Raw genomic sequence first — 17,361 nt, forward strand, 5'->3', positions numbered from 1 at the left:
CTAATATAATGATGATTACTTTCTCTAGAAAATGGTGCAATACATATATTTTAACTTTTTGTTTGCTTTTTACACATATAACTATATAAACATATAACTATATGTTATATAGTCTTCACTGTCCTGGAACTTGCTTTGTAGTACAGGTACACCTGAGATAAGCCATTCTTTTGTCTTATTTCATGAGTTTGTGTGGCAACATACCCAGGACTATTTTAATTCTTAATATAACAGCTTAATTATGCATATAATTATGGAGGCAGTTTTATCACTTTTAATTAAAATTCAAAATATTAACTTAAAAGAAATTGATCATAATTCAAATTTATCATAATGTTTTTCTTTTTATTTCTTGAAGGGTAGTCTTGCTATATAGCTCAGGCTGGCCTCAGACTGGTGACCCTCTTGCATTGGTGTGTGCCATCATGGCTGGCCTCAGACTGGTGACCTTCCTGCCTTGGTGTGTGACACCACGCTTGGTCTCCTAACATTTTTTTCTTAAAGCTTATACTACAAATTTCATTACCATGTATATTTATTTTTAGTTCTCCCAGTTTGAAAAAAGATTGCACTCTGTTTGGAAGCCTGTGAGGTGGCAATAACTGGCAGTGGGAAGCTGAGGGAATCGAGGATCTGAGGTGGCTTCTAATATGTGATAGTTAGAAGCCTCTTTTGAAGTTTAAAAAAAGTCATGTGCTTTAAAAAAAATCTATTTGAAACTTAATGAGTTAGGTAACGTCTGTTAGCTTAGAGCTGGACGTCAGACTGTCAAATGGCCAACCCATTAACATTCGGTGTCAGAGAAATAGCACTGAACAGTGCAATAATAAAGTCATGAATGATAATATACTACCAGAATTAGGGCAAGAAGTAAACTACAGAAACTCCCGAAGAAGGGAGACCTCATATCTGCTTAACTGTGTAGGTGAGTGCTTTGCATGAAGGTGTGAAATTAATTTTCAGAGAATTCCACTCCCACTCCCAGGTCCTAGGCTTTTGAATGTAGTACTATCCTCAACATACATATAAACAAACAAGATGATTTAGCTCATAATACTGCCAGTATCTCAATCAGATACTGGACAACCTGACCCAAGTGAAGACAGTAATGGAACTATGGACTCGTCTTCACAGAACTGATTCATCAGTAGCATATGATTATAAAGGCATTTGGTTGTTGTAAATAAAAATTAAAATAGAAACATTGGTCATTTCATAGTAATTACAAAATCTGTTCATCTGTATATAGGATGGTCGTGGAACAGAGGAGTGGGTGTTATAAGCACTAGGCTCATCTGTGGCCTGATGTGCCAGGAAGGGGTCTATGTCTACCACATCACTCAGCAGTCACAGGAGCACAGAGGCAAGATCTGGTACCAGCCTCTGCTTTATAAACACGATAGAATTAACGTGGGAACTGAATGAAATGCTTCAACTGTCAAAGAGAAGGGGCTGGAATGCTGTGGGCACTAAGGAAGTCTTCTGGGTTAACACCTCTATACTGTCATATTCCAAAACAGTAAAAACTGATACTGAGAAATGAGCTTTCCTTGCAGTTTCCCACTGACATAAACACGAAAGTAAAACAGACATCACATGTGTCTGATGGCTTTTTCTGCAGCCTGAGAGGCATCAGTGGGTGCAACAACAAAGCACAATGCGAGCAGGAGAAATGTCTGAAGAACTTAGGAGAACAGGGTGGGAACATTCCCGCATCTCGGGGGAGGTACAGTCTGCCCCAAAGATTACAAAGGACGCCTGTTTTTAAAGCAGGCCATGCAGCCAATCCTCAGTTGGGGATGGGATGGTGATGCATCAGGGGATAAGGAAGTTTTGAGTTATTTGTCACCTTACAGAGTGACAACCAAGAATATCCTTGTTGGGCACCATCTCAAGGGTGTGTGTATGTGCTTGTGTATTTTCAAAACAGCCAGAGTGAAAATGTCATCTACCGAGCGATGATGAAACTGGCTACTCTTGTACCATCCTCAAATGCCCTGAGAATTCTGATTTCTGTTTGGCTGGAGTAAGGGGTACAAGACTCCATAGAGCGCTGGCTTCACAGCTGAGTACATTTTTGAACAGTGGCTTTAGCATCCTCCTGTGCTTTGAGAACTGGAATTTCCATGTTCAACACCGCATTCGGTACAGAAGCAGCTTAGGTGTCCACGCTAGCTAAAAGGAAAAGGAAGCATGCTCCAGATATACAATGACACTTTACTCAGCTGTAAAGAAGTTGTGTCACTTGCAGGAAAATGGGAGGACCTGGAGATCATCATATTAGATGAATTAGAGCAGGCTCAGAAGACAAACACATTTTCTTTCACAAGCAGAATCTTAATAAAAAGACATAAAAGAAAGGAAGAGGACGGCGTGGGGGAAGAAGAGCAAAGGAAGGGAGGCGAACATGATCAAGTTTCTTAACAGGCAGACATGGACATGCCATCTGTGACTCACTGCTCCGTGCACTAAACATGTTACTCAGAAAGGGTGTGATGTTCTCTGTCCATTTTTATTACTCTAGGGTAAAATTTTGCTCTTGAAATCTAAAAAAAATAGTGAGTTGTAGAATATTATTTTCAGGTGTGTTACTTTTGTTTACGCTGCATTTGATTAACTGTGAAGCTGTGATTCTTTGCCTGCCTAAAACACCTGATGGTCCTAATAAGGGGATGACGGGCCAATAGCGAGGCAGAAGCAAGGATAGGCGGGGCAGCGGGCAGAGAGTATAAAAGGAGAAACGAGAGAAGGTGGAACAACAGAAAGAGAACAAGGAGAGGAGGACATCAGGGCCCACCTGCCCAGCTATGCAGCAAGCCGTAGAGAAAGTAGAGAAAGGCATACAGAAGAAGAGAAAGGTGAAAGCCTAGAGGCAAAAGATAATTTAAGAAAAACTGACAAAAAACAAGCCACGCTAGAGCCAGGCATTCATAACTAAGAATGAGCCTCCAGGTGGGATTTATTTGGGAGCTGGGTGGTGGGCCCCCCAAAAGCCAAAAGAGAAAAACATATTACAACATAGTACTTCTTGATAAATGTAATGAAATAAAACATTTATTATTGAAAGTTGATGAGAAAATTCCCAGTTAGGCAGGAAACAGAAATTATCAGATTCTTTGTCTTAGCAGACAAATTAATAATACTCTTAAGAAGTCTTAGTGTTTGTATTTCATGACTACAAGTTCAGAAAATTATTTTAGAATCAGTTAAGCAAAGACATAAAAAACTATACTCACTACAAAATACTCATATTAGTAAAATAACTGTAGGAAATGTAAATGCTCCCATATAATTAAATTATAGCATACTAATGGAACAGTCAACATTTTTTCAGGCAGCAATGACAGAGGGAAACTGCTCTGGCATTAAACAGAAGAGGCTGGTTATGACGTACACAGCAGACAACACAAGGTCTTACATCTGTAAGGAAAAGGGTGTATTTTAAAGGGTAAACCTTACGGCATGTGAATCCTGTCTCTGTAAAAAAATTTACAGGCCAAAAAAGATGCGTGCTAATAATGCTGGTAACTACTAGGTGGCAGGCATCTGATTCTGGCTGACTGCATTTTCTACTCTACAGATTGAACAGCTTCCGTTTTTAAAATGGACAGACTTTTTTCTCACGCTCTCTAATTCACCAACCCCACAACACTCTGAAGCAGATACTACTACTCTGTGGATCTAGAAACAAGTCAGGAGGCTTTGGCGCTAACCCAGCAACAGTGAGACCGCTTCCATCCACGCGACTCCATGTACTACCCTGTGGCCTAGCACAGTGACACATTCTGTAGTAAGTCACCTCACATATGTTCAATACTTCTCACTTAACCGATGGGAGGAAGCACCTCAAGGGTGCTTGATTAAAAACGCACGAGCACAGAGAGACTGGAACAGAAACAAGGGAGTGATGGGTCACTTCTGTGCCTCTTGCTCAGATTTCTTGAGCAACTGATAGCTGGCCCCACACGAAACTTTAATAAGGCTACTGGCAAACACACTGTCTTTTTAATTCATTATCTCTTACTACTAAGGCTACCTCTGCAAGCCTCTGACATTCTTCCCTTTCTTACAACTTGAAACTGCTTTCTCACTCATGAGAGCAGAAACAGGGATGATAACTACCTTTCCTGATGCTGTGAGGGCCTTTCCAAGGGCTGGTTAATTCCAGCTTCCACCATGCTCCTCACCCTTGTCCTCTCAGGGCCTTTGTCCTAGAAGAACCCTCTCCTCTATCCCACTGTGCCTCGACCATCCTCTCAGTCCAATGGTAAAACTCTTCTCAACAGGTGTGGTGGCGCACACCTTTAATCCCAATGCTCAGGAGGCAGAAGCAGACAGCTCTCTGTGAGTTCGAGGCCAGCCTGGTCTACAGAGTGAGCTCCAGGACAGCCAGAGCTATTATATCGAGAAACCCTGTTTTGAAAAACAAAACTAAATAAACAACCCCCCCCAAACTCTTGTGTTGGTCACATTTCTACTAGCTGAAGGGGAGAAGCACCCCTCCTGCAAACAGGGAGGGAGGTAGGCAAGGTGGGGAGAGGTAAGTGGCTCTAGCTAACGCGGCCCGAGAGCACTCTAAATGGTTCCTTGACTTTCAGCCTCTACTTGCTCACTTAGAAACAGGTGAAATCTGTGGATGTGATCAACAGTGAGGCTGAGAAATTGAGGAATTTGGGCAAGCTGATGAAGAAAGCTAGAGAAAGCGAACTGGCATACGACACAAATGACTTGGAGGATCTAGGTGAGGTTGAATTTAGTGGCTCCAATCTGTGTGTGACTTCCCAGCAGTTTCAATAAAAGGGATATTATCAAGTAGTTATCAGAGTGACAAAGTCACAAACCCTGTGGCTGCAGGACAGAGGAGAAGGGGGCCTTGGAATGACAGAACAGTGGATGTGAGACATTTTTATGAGGGCAGAGAATAGACACCCTGGGTAGCAGGGAAGTTGAGGATAATTAATTAGTTGTTGCTAAAGATGCAAATTTTGAAATTTGACTGTAAAATTAGGACAATTAGTAGCATGGGCTGTGAATGGTGTAAAAAATGTCCCTGGAAGGGAGTGCAGCAAGACAGAATTTAAAAGGGGAGATGGTGTTCTGGCCAGAGAGCCTGTGCTGCAAGCAGAGCACACAGCAGAGACCCAAGCCTGCCGGGACTAGGAAAGGAGCTGCCAGTGTCTATCTGGGGAGCTATGCAGAATGCTTACATAAGCCTCATCAATTGTATTAATTAAGCACACCAGTAACAAAAGGCCAAAAAGATAATACCAGGTAAATGAGTTTAAAATCTAATAAATCTTAGATTGCTTTGCATCATTTCATTTACCCAGAGACCACGGGTCAGTGGTTTGGATCAGTTTATCTTTGTTTTGCTGTTCAACGTGATCTGTAGGAATGTAACCAAGATTATCTTATCCACGATGAAAAATGAAGATGAAACATCATATGCATAAAGGATGTATTATTTGGCTTGCAAAATTACTGAAGTCTTGATTTGGCTCGGTGCCTTCTGATGGTTTAACCGCATTCCAAAGAATAATAAAAGTAGAAATGTCACAGTCTTTAATCATAGTTTACTGTAGTTCTTTGAACATATTTTAGGGGCTATTTTGATGTCTTTTTCTGTTAAATCTGTTATCTGATTGCTCCACAAGCAATTTCTCTTGCACGCTTCTGTTCAGTCACAGGTCTTGTTTCTGTGTGTTTCGGCTTCTGCTGTTGGGCCTGGGACAATTCAGATGACACATGTGGGAATCTGGCTCCTTCTCCATGGCTCACTTACTGCTTGTGAATGTGCATAGTGTCTGGTCAGACAGTCTTTAGTAAAGACTATGTCTCACCCTGCCCTCTAACAGTGCTAAAACCTGAGGGAACGCCCCAGTGAGGCATGGGACGGTTTGGGAGTTGTTGAGTTCCTCCGGAGCAGCTCACTAGGGTGCTGAATCCAGACAATCTGGCCCTGCTGACTTGATGAGAACCCTAGACACACACTGCTCTAGAGATCATCTTTTGAATTTAGGTTCCCATGAAGGAATAATCCCCACTGTGGGTGGTTAATATTTGTTATGACCTCTGGAAAGCTCCCCCACCCCAGTTTTGTCTCCTTCCCAAGTGTTGTTAGGCAGAGCAGTCAGCATGTAGGTTGGCCTGAATCTATCTCTGACAGCTCAACTACCTCTTACCACAACCTACACCAACTTGTTTATTGTTTTTTTTGGAAACAGGATTTTGCGTACTGTGGATCTTAGCTGGCCTCACACTAGCAATCTTCCAGCCTCAACTTCCAGTGTGTTCCAATTACAGGCATGTCTAGTCTAGTGTGTCTAGCTGACCCACCTGTGCCTGTTTCTGAGAGTGCCTGAAAATCTCCATTTTATGTTAAAAATGAGGAGACCAGAAGTTTTTTACTTAACCTATTGCTATCACTCAGGCCAGAGTTCTGTAGCCAGACAGAAGGACAAGGGTGCTGCTCTTTCTCCAGCAAGTGAACCCTGGGTCTTCATCTCTTCTGGAGACCCCTCTGCCTTTCAAACCATAACAAGAGCAGCCAGATCTCCAGTGTTCCTGGTGGAAGAGAATGAAAGGCAGAGACTCCAGTCCACTCTACAAATAAGCAAATAAGGACTGACTGGGTGGGAGAGGGTGCTCCCACCCTTCAGCCGCCCCACAGCATTCCGGCTCCGGGGGCAGGGCAGGAGCAAAGTTCTAAAGTAAAGCCTAGAGCACTGCTCCTCCCAATAGCCCTCAGAGCTGTGTTCCTGCATCGTAGGCTAGAACCAGTTTCCGTCTCATTGAGTTGCAACAGGTAGGGAGAATGCCAGTCTTAGTTAAAGCACTCTAGACTTGAACATTTTCTCATCAATCTTAGCAGCTTAACCTGAATAGGCATTTCTAAATTTCCTATAACACCTCAGACACATTTCCAGAGACTGTAACTGTGATTCCTCATTTTTCTACCAGTTTCAGTGAGCAGTGGATTTATGTGTTCTTTATGCTGCTATAACAGATACTAAGTTTACTCACTCTTATGAACAGAATTCCCCATTGTGAGCACACCCTGCTTTATCCACTCTCTCACCGGTGGACATGTGGATGGTTTCTAGCTTTCCTGCTAACCCAAGGCTGCTGCTATAGACACTCTTTTGGATACCTATGACACACCAGCAAGTGTTCCTACTGGGTATAGAGTATATACACGTAGGAATGTGAATGTTGGTAGAAAATTCTATAATGTTTAATTTTGCAAGGCAGTTACAAGTTGTTTTCCAAAGCAGATGGAGCTTTCCATTTCCAACCAAGAGTGTATAAAAGTTCTTGGAGCTCTCCACCTCTGATTTACAGCCTCCTCAAACTTTGTTGTGATACCTGCCAATATAAGAGGTGTAGAATTTTATCCCACCACAGTTACAAACAAGGGAAGAATTTATGTTCATTTTCTTGTTTTCTCTTCTGTGAATAGCTATTTCTTCCACTTTTTAATAGCTGTACAGAGGAGGGGGTGAGAAAAGATCAAGAGAGGAGAGCACTCTTCCCTGCTTAGTCGTCTTGAGCAGTTCTAGGGATGGGAGCTAGGGCCTCACACATCCCAGGTAGGTAAGTTCCTTTAGCCCTTAGGAGGGCTCTTCGGTGGAATCTAATGAGTCGATAAAGAAGTCTGTTTTATTAAGTTGACATGTATGAGGAAAGCCTCACAAGAAAGTGGAGCTTGAAGAAACAACCAAAGCCAAGATGCTTTGATATTTAGACAACAATCAATTTAGGAAGGACAGACAGGACAAATGGATCTCTCCACTAAGCTATATCCTAGGGATGTCGTTAAGAGATACGGGGCGCGACGGCGGTAGAAGCTAATGGAAGCTAAAGGTTACTTCAAAGAACTTGTTAATTGGGGCTGTGATGAATTACCGCAGTCACCAGTCTGGTGATCAAGGCTGTTTTTCTGGCTTTGCTTTGTGAAGGATGTCCCTCTCAAAAGAATCTTTATGGCTTGTTGCATGTAGGGAAAGACAGGCCAAATGGCCCTTTCTGTAGTGACAGTTTCTTCAGTGATGTCACTCTAAAGTAATTACCATGTCACTTGGCATACTCTGAGATGACCTGACCTTCACTCTTCCGTGTGCATACTTTTTTAAAATTGTAGCTTCATATGTACATGTTAACTCTTGTTCATTCTGTGTGTTATAAATAAATCCTGCCAGTTTTGGGTTTGTTGTTTCAATTTCTTTAAGGCAACTTTTGATGAATAAAGTTCTATTTTAATAAGGGTGAATCTTGTTCTTTTGGTTGGCACTTTGTCTTATTTAAGAAATGTTTATCTCAGGGAGACACACACAGATACACACACTGCCAAAAGGAGAAATGATGTACACGTGAACCACCGGAGACTCAAATACACCTATTAGTAATTGACAGACGGCTCAGCAGGGTGCAGCTGAGCAGAACAGCACCCTCAGCGAAATCTATTGATTCTCATAAGATTTTCATCTTTTATGAGAGCAAACTCTGTTTGGCTATAACAGTCTAGAATGAGTTTCTATTTCATAGAACTAGAATTGTCAGTGAGGGGTAGTTTTTTGTTTTTTTTTTAAAGGTGTGTGTGTGTGTGTGTGTGTGTGTGTGTGTGTGTATGTGTGTGTGTGTGTGTGTGTGTGAGTGTTCTGCCTACAATGTATATCACGTGTGTGCTTGGTGCCTGTGGAGGTCAGAAGAGGGTACTGGATCCTCTGAAATAGGAATTACAGAGAGTTGTGAGTCACCATGTGGATGCTGAGAAATTGAACCTGGGTCTTCTAAAAGCACAACAAAAGCTTTTAGCTGCTGAGCCATTTCCTCAAGTTCATGTCCCTACACCTAGGCCGGGCAGCTGAAAACAGTATGACCCTTGCTCCAGGAACCCCAGACTTCCAGTCTTTGGGGAATCTGCACTCAGGAGCACAAACCCATACCTAATTAAAAATAAATCTTAAAACTATTATTATTATTAGTGTATGTGTGCGCCAGCAAATGCCATGGCATACATGTGGGGCTCAAGGGACAACTCTGTGGAGTTGGTTTTTTCCTTCTACTCCACATGGCTTTGAAGGATTGAAGAACTGAGCGCTCTTACCATTCAAGCCACATGAACTGCTCCTCTTCAGGAGTTTTAATCCCTCAAGTAGGTCTATACTCAGATTCTAGCGGCTAATTAATTATTCTTAAACTATTTCTGACATAAAGTCCTGGCAGATTCCAGGTGACTTCTTATCTGAGCAAACCCTGACTGACCCCGTGGATCTACCTGTCTCTAGTTTTAGGTCAGAGTACCCAGGGACCTTAATTCTGGGACCCTTGATGGACTTGGGTCGCTGCTTTTATAGTTTTTAACCTTTTTTTTTCTGTTGTGAGGACAGGAGTGATAATGTCCAAGTTCTGTTCATGTCAGAGGTTAAATTATTATTTATTTACTTGTTTGGTTGAGATAGGGTCTCAACTATGTAGTCCTAGCTGTCCTGGAACTCACTCTGTAGACCAGCCTGGCCTTGAACTCATGGAGATTCGCTTGCCTCTGCCTCCTGAGAGCTGGGATTAAAGACATGCACCACCACATGTGACCCAAACTATCTGTTAAGTCTTTGCTTAGTATCTTACTATATCAATGTAGGTCAACATTTTAAAAGTTTTGACACATACTGCTAAATTTCCTTCCATGGGGCTTTATTAAAATAACCTAAGCACACTTTTATTACTTTATTTTCTAATCTCCAAACCTTCATTGTTTCCTCAAGATGAAGTCCACATAGCCCTGCCAAGTAAACATTCCTTGAGTGGGTGAGCTGTCGCTGAGATCTTTTGTACAATTTAGCCCTTATTTATTCTTCAATGTGATCTCCAAGAAATGCCCAAGCTCTCCGTCTCCAGTGACTGGGGGACTTCCTGTGCCCAGGATTCCTGATGGTGTTCACCTGCTTTTGCCCTGCTCAGCCCTTCCCTGTGCACTCCACCCTGCTGACTGCCCCACACCGCTGTCCTCACACTTCTCCTGTCCATTAGCTTACTTACTGAGAAGCCAGTATTTTGTTACATTGTGTCAGCACGAGAAGGTTCACAGCACTGTGGCGCACACAGTCTGTTGGGGTGAGCCAGGAACCGGGTACACCTGGGGTTTCTGCCATCTTGGGATAATTGTGAGCTTACCGTTTAAAAAGTCATTGTCCTTTGTTATTTTAATTTTTGGTTATTTTTTTTCAGAATTTTTCTACTTACAGCATAATAACATAATAACTGATATATGGCTTTCCTTAATAATTAGTCTAGTTTATTTTCTCTCAATTTAAAACCTCAATTCCACCAAAAAGTAATAATATCCAGTCAAATTATTAAATAATCTTTTTAGTGGCAGCTTAAAAACACACTTTTTTTTTCATTTAAAAAACCCATACAAAACAACTACTTCTAAGATAGATACATATGAAAGTTTACAACTGTCATATCATAACAATAACATACACAAAACAGAATGGTGATAATTCAAATTCAAAAAAGCTGTCACTAATCTTGAAAACAGGGTTTCCAATACTCATGTTTAAGTTTACAAAAAAAAAAAAAAAAAAAGTCACTCACGCTCCACCTGCTCAAACATGACTGAGAAGAGGAAGTCCCGGGGCGTCATGTAATACTCTCCCTCATGCTCCAGGGAGGAAAACAGCATGAACCGCTGTTTACGCAGAGAAAGTTTCTCTACTGATCCCACGTCATTTTTCTAAAAGAAAAAGAAATAATAATTAAAAAAGTTTTTCAGTATCATTGCCAAACTCAGCTACCTCTAGAATTACCTTTAAAGAGTAAATGAGATCTCACAGCCCCCAAAGTTTATATTACTCATTTAACAAATATCAACTAAGTCCCTACGTTTTTAGGCACTGAGTTAAAATACCAATTAAGACTAATTGGAGGGAAGTTGCTTTCAATGGGAACATGACATTCACCAATGTGTAAAGTCACTGCCATGGCGGGAAGTGACACAGAGCACAAATGGGAGACAGTGGCTACAGGCAGGTCTCTTAGACAACACTGACAGAGGCCACAGGAGGAGCCAGTGAGCACTGTTCTCTGCAGGAGCAGAAGGCCACTGTCACCATGGCGAGGAAGAGAGTGAAGACAGATGTTCTGCTCTGCTTTGCTCACACAACTGTGACTAGCACCGTGCAGAAAGGACATGCACAGCCACACGCTGCTGGTGCTGGTGCTGGCGTCTCTCAGGTCTTAGGACTGAGCCTTCCCAACAGCGGGAGGGCAGTGCTGAAACATCCTACACTTGCTGCTCCACTCAAGGCATTCAGCCTCGAGTTGCCATGTTATCTTCCTACACACGGATGGGCCTTGTGCTGGGCAGACTGCGACACGCAGTTGACAACACTGGCGCCCATGTGGAGCCTTCACATGATATTGTGCTGCTTTCACCTCACACTGCTTTCCTACAGTATCCTTTTCACTGGGCTACGCATCCTCCAGGACACACCACCTACTTTTCATATCCAGCACCAATGCTGGGATTTATCCTGACACACAGGCGATAGACAGTGACTGCTGACTCAAACCTGGTGCAGGAATTCCTTCTGTTTCTGTGTTGCTTTCATTGGATAATGAATAAAGAAACTGCCTTGGCCTAGTTGATAGGACAAAATTTAGGTAGGCGGAGTAGACAGAACTGAGCGCTGGGAAGAAGGGCAGACAGAGAGATGCCATGGATCTCCTGCCTGAGACGGACGCTGGTTAGAATCTTGCCAGTAAGCCACAGTTATGTGGCAATACACAGATTAATAGATATGGGTTAAATTAAGACATAAGAATTAGCCAATAAGAAACTAGAGCTAATGGGCCAGGCAATGTTTAAATGAATACAGTTTCTGTGTGATTCTTTCGGGTGTAAGATAGCCAGGCGGCCGGGACGACACAAGCAGCCGCTCTTCCTGTTACACAAACCAAAATGGAAAAAAAAAAATGAATTCTGGCTGCTTAAATCTCTTCACATTCAAGGCCACCAGAGGCTTCTTTTGGCTGATGTGAATTCCTAACCAATTCTCTTCCCTGAAGTAGACAACAGGCTTGCTAAACATCCAGTTTTGCTCCTTCTGCATTCTATTTAGTGCCGACAGCACCTACAACATAAACAATGGACATCAATGCTACAGTCTGTATGCTTTCTGTTCTTTGTCCATACACTGTTACTATAAAAGAACTCAAAAGGTGAGGAGGGAATGCAGTACCTTGCACAAGCTGGGACAAGCACTACCCTGACCTATAACCCCAGCCCAGGGGCAAGTTTTAATTACATGCATCATACTCCTCCTAGCAACCAGAAAATGGAATCATGGTAATATTTTCTGAATATTATATATAAAATACACACACACACACACACATATAGCAAGACAGCAGCATTTATATATATACACACATCATTTTGCTTATCAGAGAAAAAGCAGTGGTAAGCCAGACAAACATTATTTTCTGAGGAAGTTCTATGTGCTTTGACAGTGAATTTATGTGTATGGCCAGGAACGGGAGAGTGGGCTGTAGCAAAACCAGGAACCTACCCGCATTTGCAAATCCTAGGGATTAGAACAGAAAGAGGCTAAACATGAGACTGTGTTGTGACTATATAGAAGAATTTTTAAAGGCATATAACTAACATTAACTTATAGTCTATTAAGAAAATAGCAAAACTAATAATCACGTCAGAGAAAGTACACTCTCAAACCCTGAGACACTATTGGTGCTTTTCTAATTTCTGTATCAAAGTTGTTAAAATTTCCTTTTTTTGATATTTCTTTCTGTTTAAATTCTTTTCACACCTCAACCAATTATATAGTCCACTACTTTATTCAGCCCTCTGTCTACTGGTCTCCTAACAGAGGGGCAGTTTACATCTGGTTTTCAGGCTGTCCTCTTCCTTGTAGCAATCTTACTTTTCCTGGTCTTAACTAATATGTAGGAAGTGAATACATAAACCGGCTGCTCTCTCATAGCAAATTGTGTAAAAGATATCGTATTTTCTCTAGAAGGTTTAGTTCTAAAAGTTTCTCTATCTCGTGGTTATCATTTTTTTATTAAAATACTTACTTACTTAAAAACAATGTGAATGTGTGCATATGCCACATGTGTGGGTGTTTACAGAGGCCAGAAGATGGTGTCAGATCCCCTCAAGACACGGGCAACTGCGAGATGCTTGATATGGATACCGGAATCCAACTCCAGGCCTCTCCAAGAGCATCAAGTGCTCCAAAGCATGCATGGTTACCATTTTCCATGCATCTCTATGAAGAGCATCAAGCACTCCAAAGCACCGTTATCATTTCCCATGAGTCTCTATGAAGATCATCAAGTGCTCCAAACCATGGTTACCATTTTCCATGTGTCTCTATGAAGAGCATCAAGAGCTACACAATCATTGTCTCCAGGACCCTTTCACTCAAATGTAGTCACATTTCTGAAGAGCCAACCCTTTAGGAAGTGCCATTTTATGGAGCTGGACAGCTGGCTGGATTGCTTGCATCCACTTACATTTTGGCTAAATTACTTTCTAATGAACAATAATAGATAAAGGTAACAAGAATCTTTTTACTAGTTAATTTCTGAACTTGAAGTATGCATAGAACTGTAGGTCATGCCCACAAATAACTTCCAAATGTGACCTACAACCATGACTCTCTCCACCAGCAGATGGTTGAAACTCTTCAATACCCTCTACCAACACCCTTACAATTTAATTTGGTATGGTAGCTTTCTGAATTCGTTACTTCCGTTACAAACCCCTTCTCCTAGCACAAAGGCTTCCAATTCCCATTATCAGCATCGATCCTCTGTGTATCCTCTCCACTGCCTCTCTCACTGAGACTAAGAACTTTGCTATCAGCAGTCAACAGTGCCCTTTATTTCTTTTATGACGTATACAGAGGTTGCTCCCAGCTCACATCTTACTACCAATATTCCCTTTATCATAGCTTTACCTTCTCTGAGCTCAACACTTAATTGAGCATCTACTAATTTCAGAAAAACACTAGGAGTCAGAATGCAAATGAACCAAGGGGATAATTGTGTAGCAGAAAATGTCAGCAGCAATGAAGTAGATAATTAAGTGAGCAAGATGTACAAGGCAGGTTGGGAGCATCTTTATAAGCATGTTCGCTCTAATTCTCAAAATACCCAGCTGGAACCAGTTTTTTCTTTTAATCATCCCTGCTTTATAAAGAAAGGGATGCAGGACTGTTAAGGTCAGCCAGCTTGCCCAGATTAACACAGTAGGTAACTGACGGCACAGCCCATATGGCACTGACTTCAGTCTCCAACACGTTCCCATAGCAGCTCCTGTGAGAGAAGATGCAGTGCAGTAAGGGCTCATCTAAGATGAAGATATAAGCTAGAGTCTAGAGGCTAACAAAGGAAAGGACTAGAACTAGCCATTCTCTAAGTCCTGGGCTAAATGTTGCCCATTTCCTAACTAGCATGCATTACTTCCCTGGTTATATCAAATTTAAGTTGAGTAGAATGTCCTGAATAGATTTGGTTGCTATGACAAAATTTAAGCAGAGGGGGGAAAAGGACTTTTGTCAGTAGTCAAATTTTAAAAGAAAATTTTGAAGGCTCACAAGTGCAGTTAGTGTGTATTGTACATTTATGGTTATTTTATAGAATTGGGATTGACTTGCCAATGCCAGTTTCATTGTGTTAGTCTTTTATCTTGCTTTACTTCATATTCATAACTATTCCGATAAAATCTCAAACCTACGAGATGGTTTCAATGATCAATAGAGCCAACATTCAGTCAGCCATGATATTACTAAGAGGAGAAAGATGCATTATTGTGTGGTTTTCTAAGGATGTGCTATTATAACAACCGAATTCTTTCTGCCTCGCTTTTAAGTAGCCCACCTAGACTGGGAGTGACGGTTTTGCTCACTCTAATGCATAGCAGCACACTGAGCTGCTGTTTTGTGTACGATAGAGGCACAGTTGTTATTTACCACCCAGATTGTTTTTTAAGGTTTATTTATTTATTAAGTATACAGTGGTCTGCCTGCGTATGTCCCTGCAGGCCAGAAGTAGGCAGCATATTTCATTACAGATGGTTGTGAGCCACCATGTGGTTGCTGGGAATTGAACTCAGGACTTTTGGAAGTGCAGCCAGTGCTCTTAACCTCTGAGCCATGTCTCTAGCCACCCCCCTCTGATTTTTTTTTAAGAAAATACTTTTTTTTTTTTAATTTTAGGTGCACTGGTGTTTTGCCTGCATGTATGTCTGTGTAAACATGTTGGATTCTCTGGGACTGGAGTTACAGACAGTTGTGAGCTGTATGTGGGTGCTGGAAACTGAACCCGGATCCTCTGGGGAGCAGCTAGTGCTCTCCACTGCTAAGTCATCTCTCCAGTCCTGAGATTTCTTTATTTTGAAAAACTTGCTCTTTTCCAGTTTCATATGTGCCTGCTATGGTGGCTCCCATTCCCACTAGTGCCCTTCCACTCCCATCAATCCCTTTCCTTACAAACCTGCCTTTCTCACATTCAGTTCTTTTCTTTTCGGTCTTGCTACACAGCGTTTATCCAGGGCCATCTGGGTGACCAGAAGTTTTAAATTATCCATTTTACCCTGGTAAGCTCACCTGTGGGCCCATAATTGAAGATAATGCCCTTCCCCAAAACTTACTAGTAGCCAAAAGCTCAGCTGTGTGAACCTTCTCCACGCATGACTGATGACAGGCTCAGTCTTGTACAGACTTAGCACAGATAACTTCTGCTGTTTTTTTTTAATTTCTGTGTTGTTATTATTATTATTATTATTATTATTTATTATTATTATTGAGACATGATTTCTCTGTGTAGTACTGGCTATCCTGAACTCACTGTGTAGACCAGGCGGGTCTCCAACTCAGAGATCCACCTGCCTCTGTCTCTGAGTGCTGGGGTTAAGACTGTGTGCCATCACCACCCGGCTTAACCTCTGCCTTTGTGGGATCTATCTATAATAGCAGTGTCATGCACAGAAGACAGCATTTTGCAACCCTTCTTATATTCTTTCTGAAACTTCTTATTTTCTGAGACATGGAGATGGTGGCATAAATGTTCTGTTTGTTGTAGGAGATGCTTGTTCGTTTCCTGGCCACCCAGACTCCCAGAATAATCACACAGAAACCATATTATTTAAATCACTGCTTGGTCCATTAGCTTTAGATTTGTTAATTCTTATATCTTAATTTAACCCATTTCCATTAATCTGTGAATCACCACAAGGTTGTGGTCTACCAGCAAAGTTTCAGTGCTTCTGTCTCTGGCGGCAGCTCCATGGCTTCTCCTTGACTCCACCTCCTTTCTCCCAGCATTCAGTTTAGTTTTCCCTGCCTAGCTAAGTTCTGCCCTGCTATATGTCCAAAGCAGTTTCTTTATTTATTAACGGCAATCACAGAATACAGAGGGAGAATCGCACATCACTGTTGAAGCCTTAATGTTGGGTCCTCACTTATTTGTACAGTCCTTTGCAAAGAGAAGCATCTCTGTTTAAGGCTGAGTGTAGTATTTGTCTATGGGCATAAATAAAAATATTTTAAAGGCAGTTTGATGCCATAACAACTTATGTAAACAACTGTGGTTAAGTATTCTAGGAACTTGTAGCCATTTTGATTGTGTTCATAGTATCAGGAATAAGGTCCCCCTTGTGAAGCAGGCCTCAGATTCAGCAGAAGTAAATGGTTACCACCGTACTATTTGTGCCATTAATACCTGTGGGCATGTATTGCCTTGTGAGTTGGTACTGTAGCTTGTAGGGCTCATAGACCATTGACAGATGCCTTTTAGCACCCAGTAGCATGCATAGCTCCTCCTGACAATGTGAAAGCTTGCCAGCAGAAGAAGTTTCTGGCCCAGTTTTAGTTTAATTTCCTATCTTGCAACAAAGGTATGTAGTTTCTTCAGTAACGGTATAACCCAGAATTTTAAGAATGACAAAGATCCAGGGAACATCTAGTTCTAGCTCTGTGGAAACACCAGCATCACAGCTTCTGAGATCCAGACCATGAGATGTGCTTTAGTGCCTTAAACAGTTTTGCAGAATGCTTTGGTGGGAATTCACACTCATGTCTGTCTGGTTCTTCTGTTCCTTCCTTTTGTCTGTTTTTGCCTGATCTCATGTGCCCAAGTTTACTTCACCCATTTTTCTTTGTTCCTCTTCCTCATATATATGAGGTGGTGCCCCCCCCCCCCGGGAACAGGGTTTCTCTGTAGCTTTGGAACCTGTCCTGGAACTTACTCTGTAGACCAGACTGGCCTCGAACTCACAAAGATCCGCTTGCCTCTGCCCTCTGCCTCCTGAGTGCTGGGATTAAAGGTGTG

At 41.9% G+C, this 17,361-nt stretch overlaps 1 protein-coding gene across 1 annotated transcript in view; it reads right to left on the reverse strand.

Annotated features, from left to right (window-relative positions):
* Positions 1-17,361, reverse strand: part of LOC148120221 (calcium uptake protein 2, mitochondrial) — a 92,870-nt gene that overhangs the window by 50,471 nt on the left and 25,038 nt on the right. The window contains exon 2 of the mRNA XM_087912143.1: positions 10,600-10,738. Coding sequence (XP_087768269.1) covers positions 10,600-10,738 — 139 coding nt within the window. The remainder of the gene's footprint in view (positions 1-10,599; positions 10,739-17,361) is intronic.

The sequence above is a fragment of the Myodes glareolus genome, chromosome 12, assembly GCF_982192425.1.
Source record: "Myodes glareolus chromosome 12, mMyoGla1.1, whole genome shotgun sequence".
In the NCBI taxonomy this organism is placed as follows: Eukaryota; Metazoa; Chordata; class Mammalia; order Rodentia; family Cricetidae; genus Myodes; species Myodes glareolus.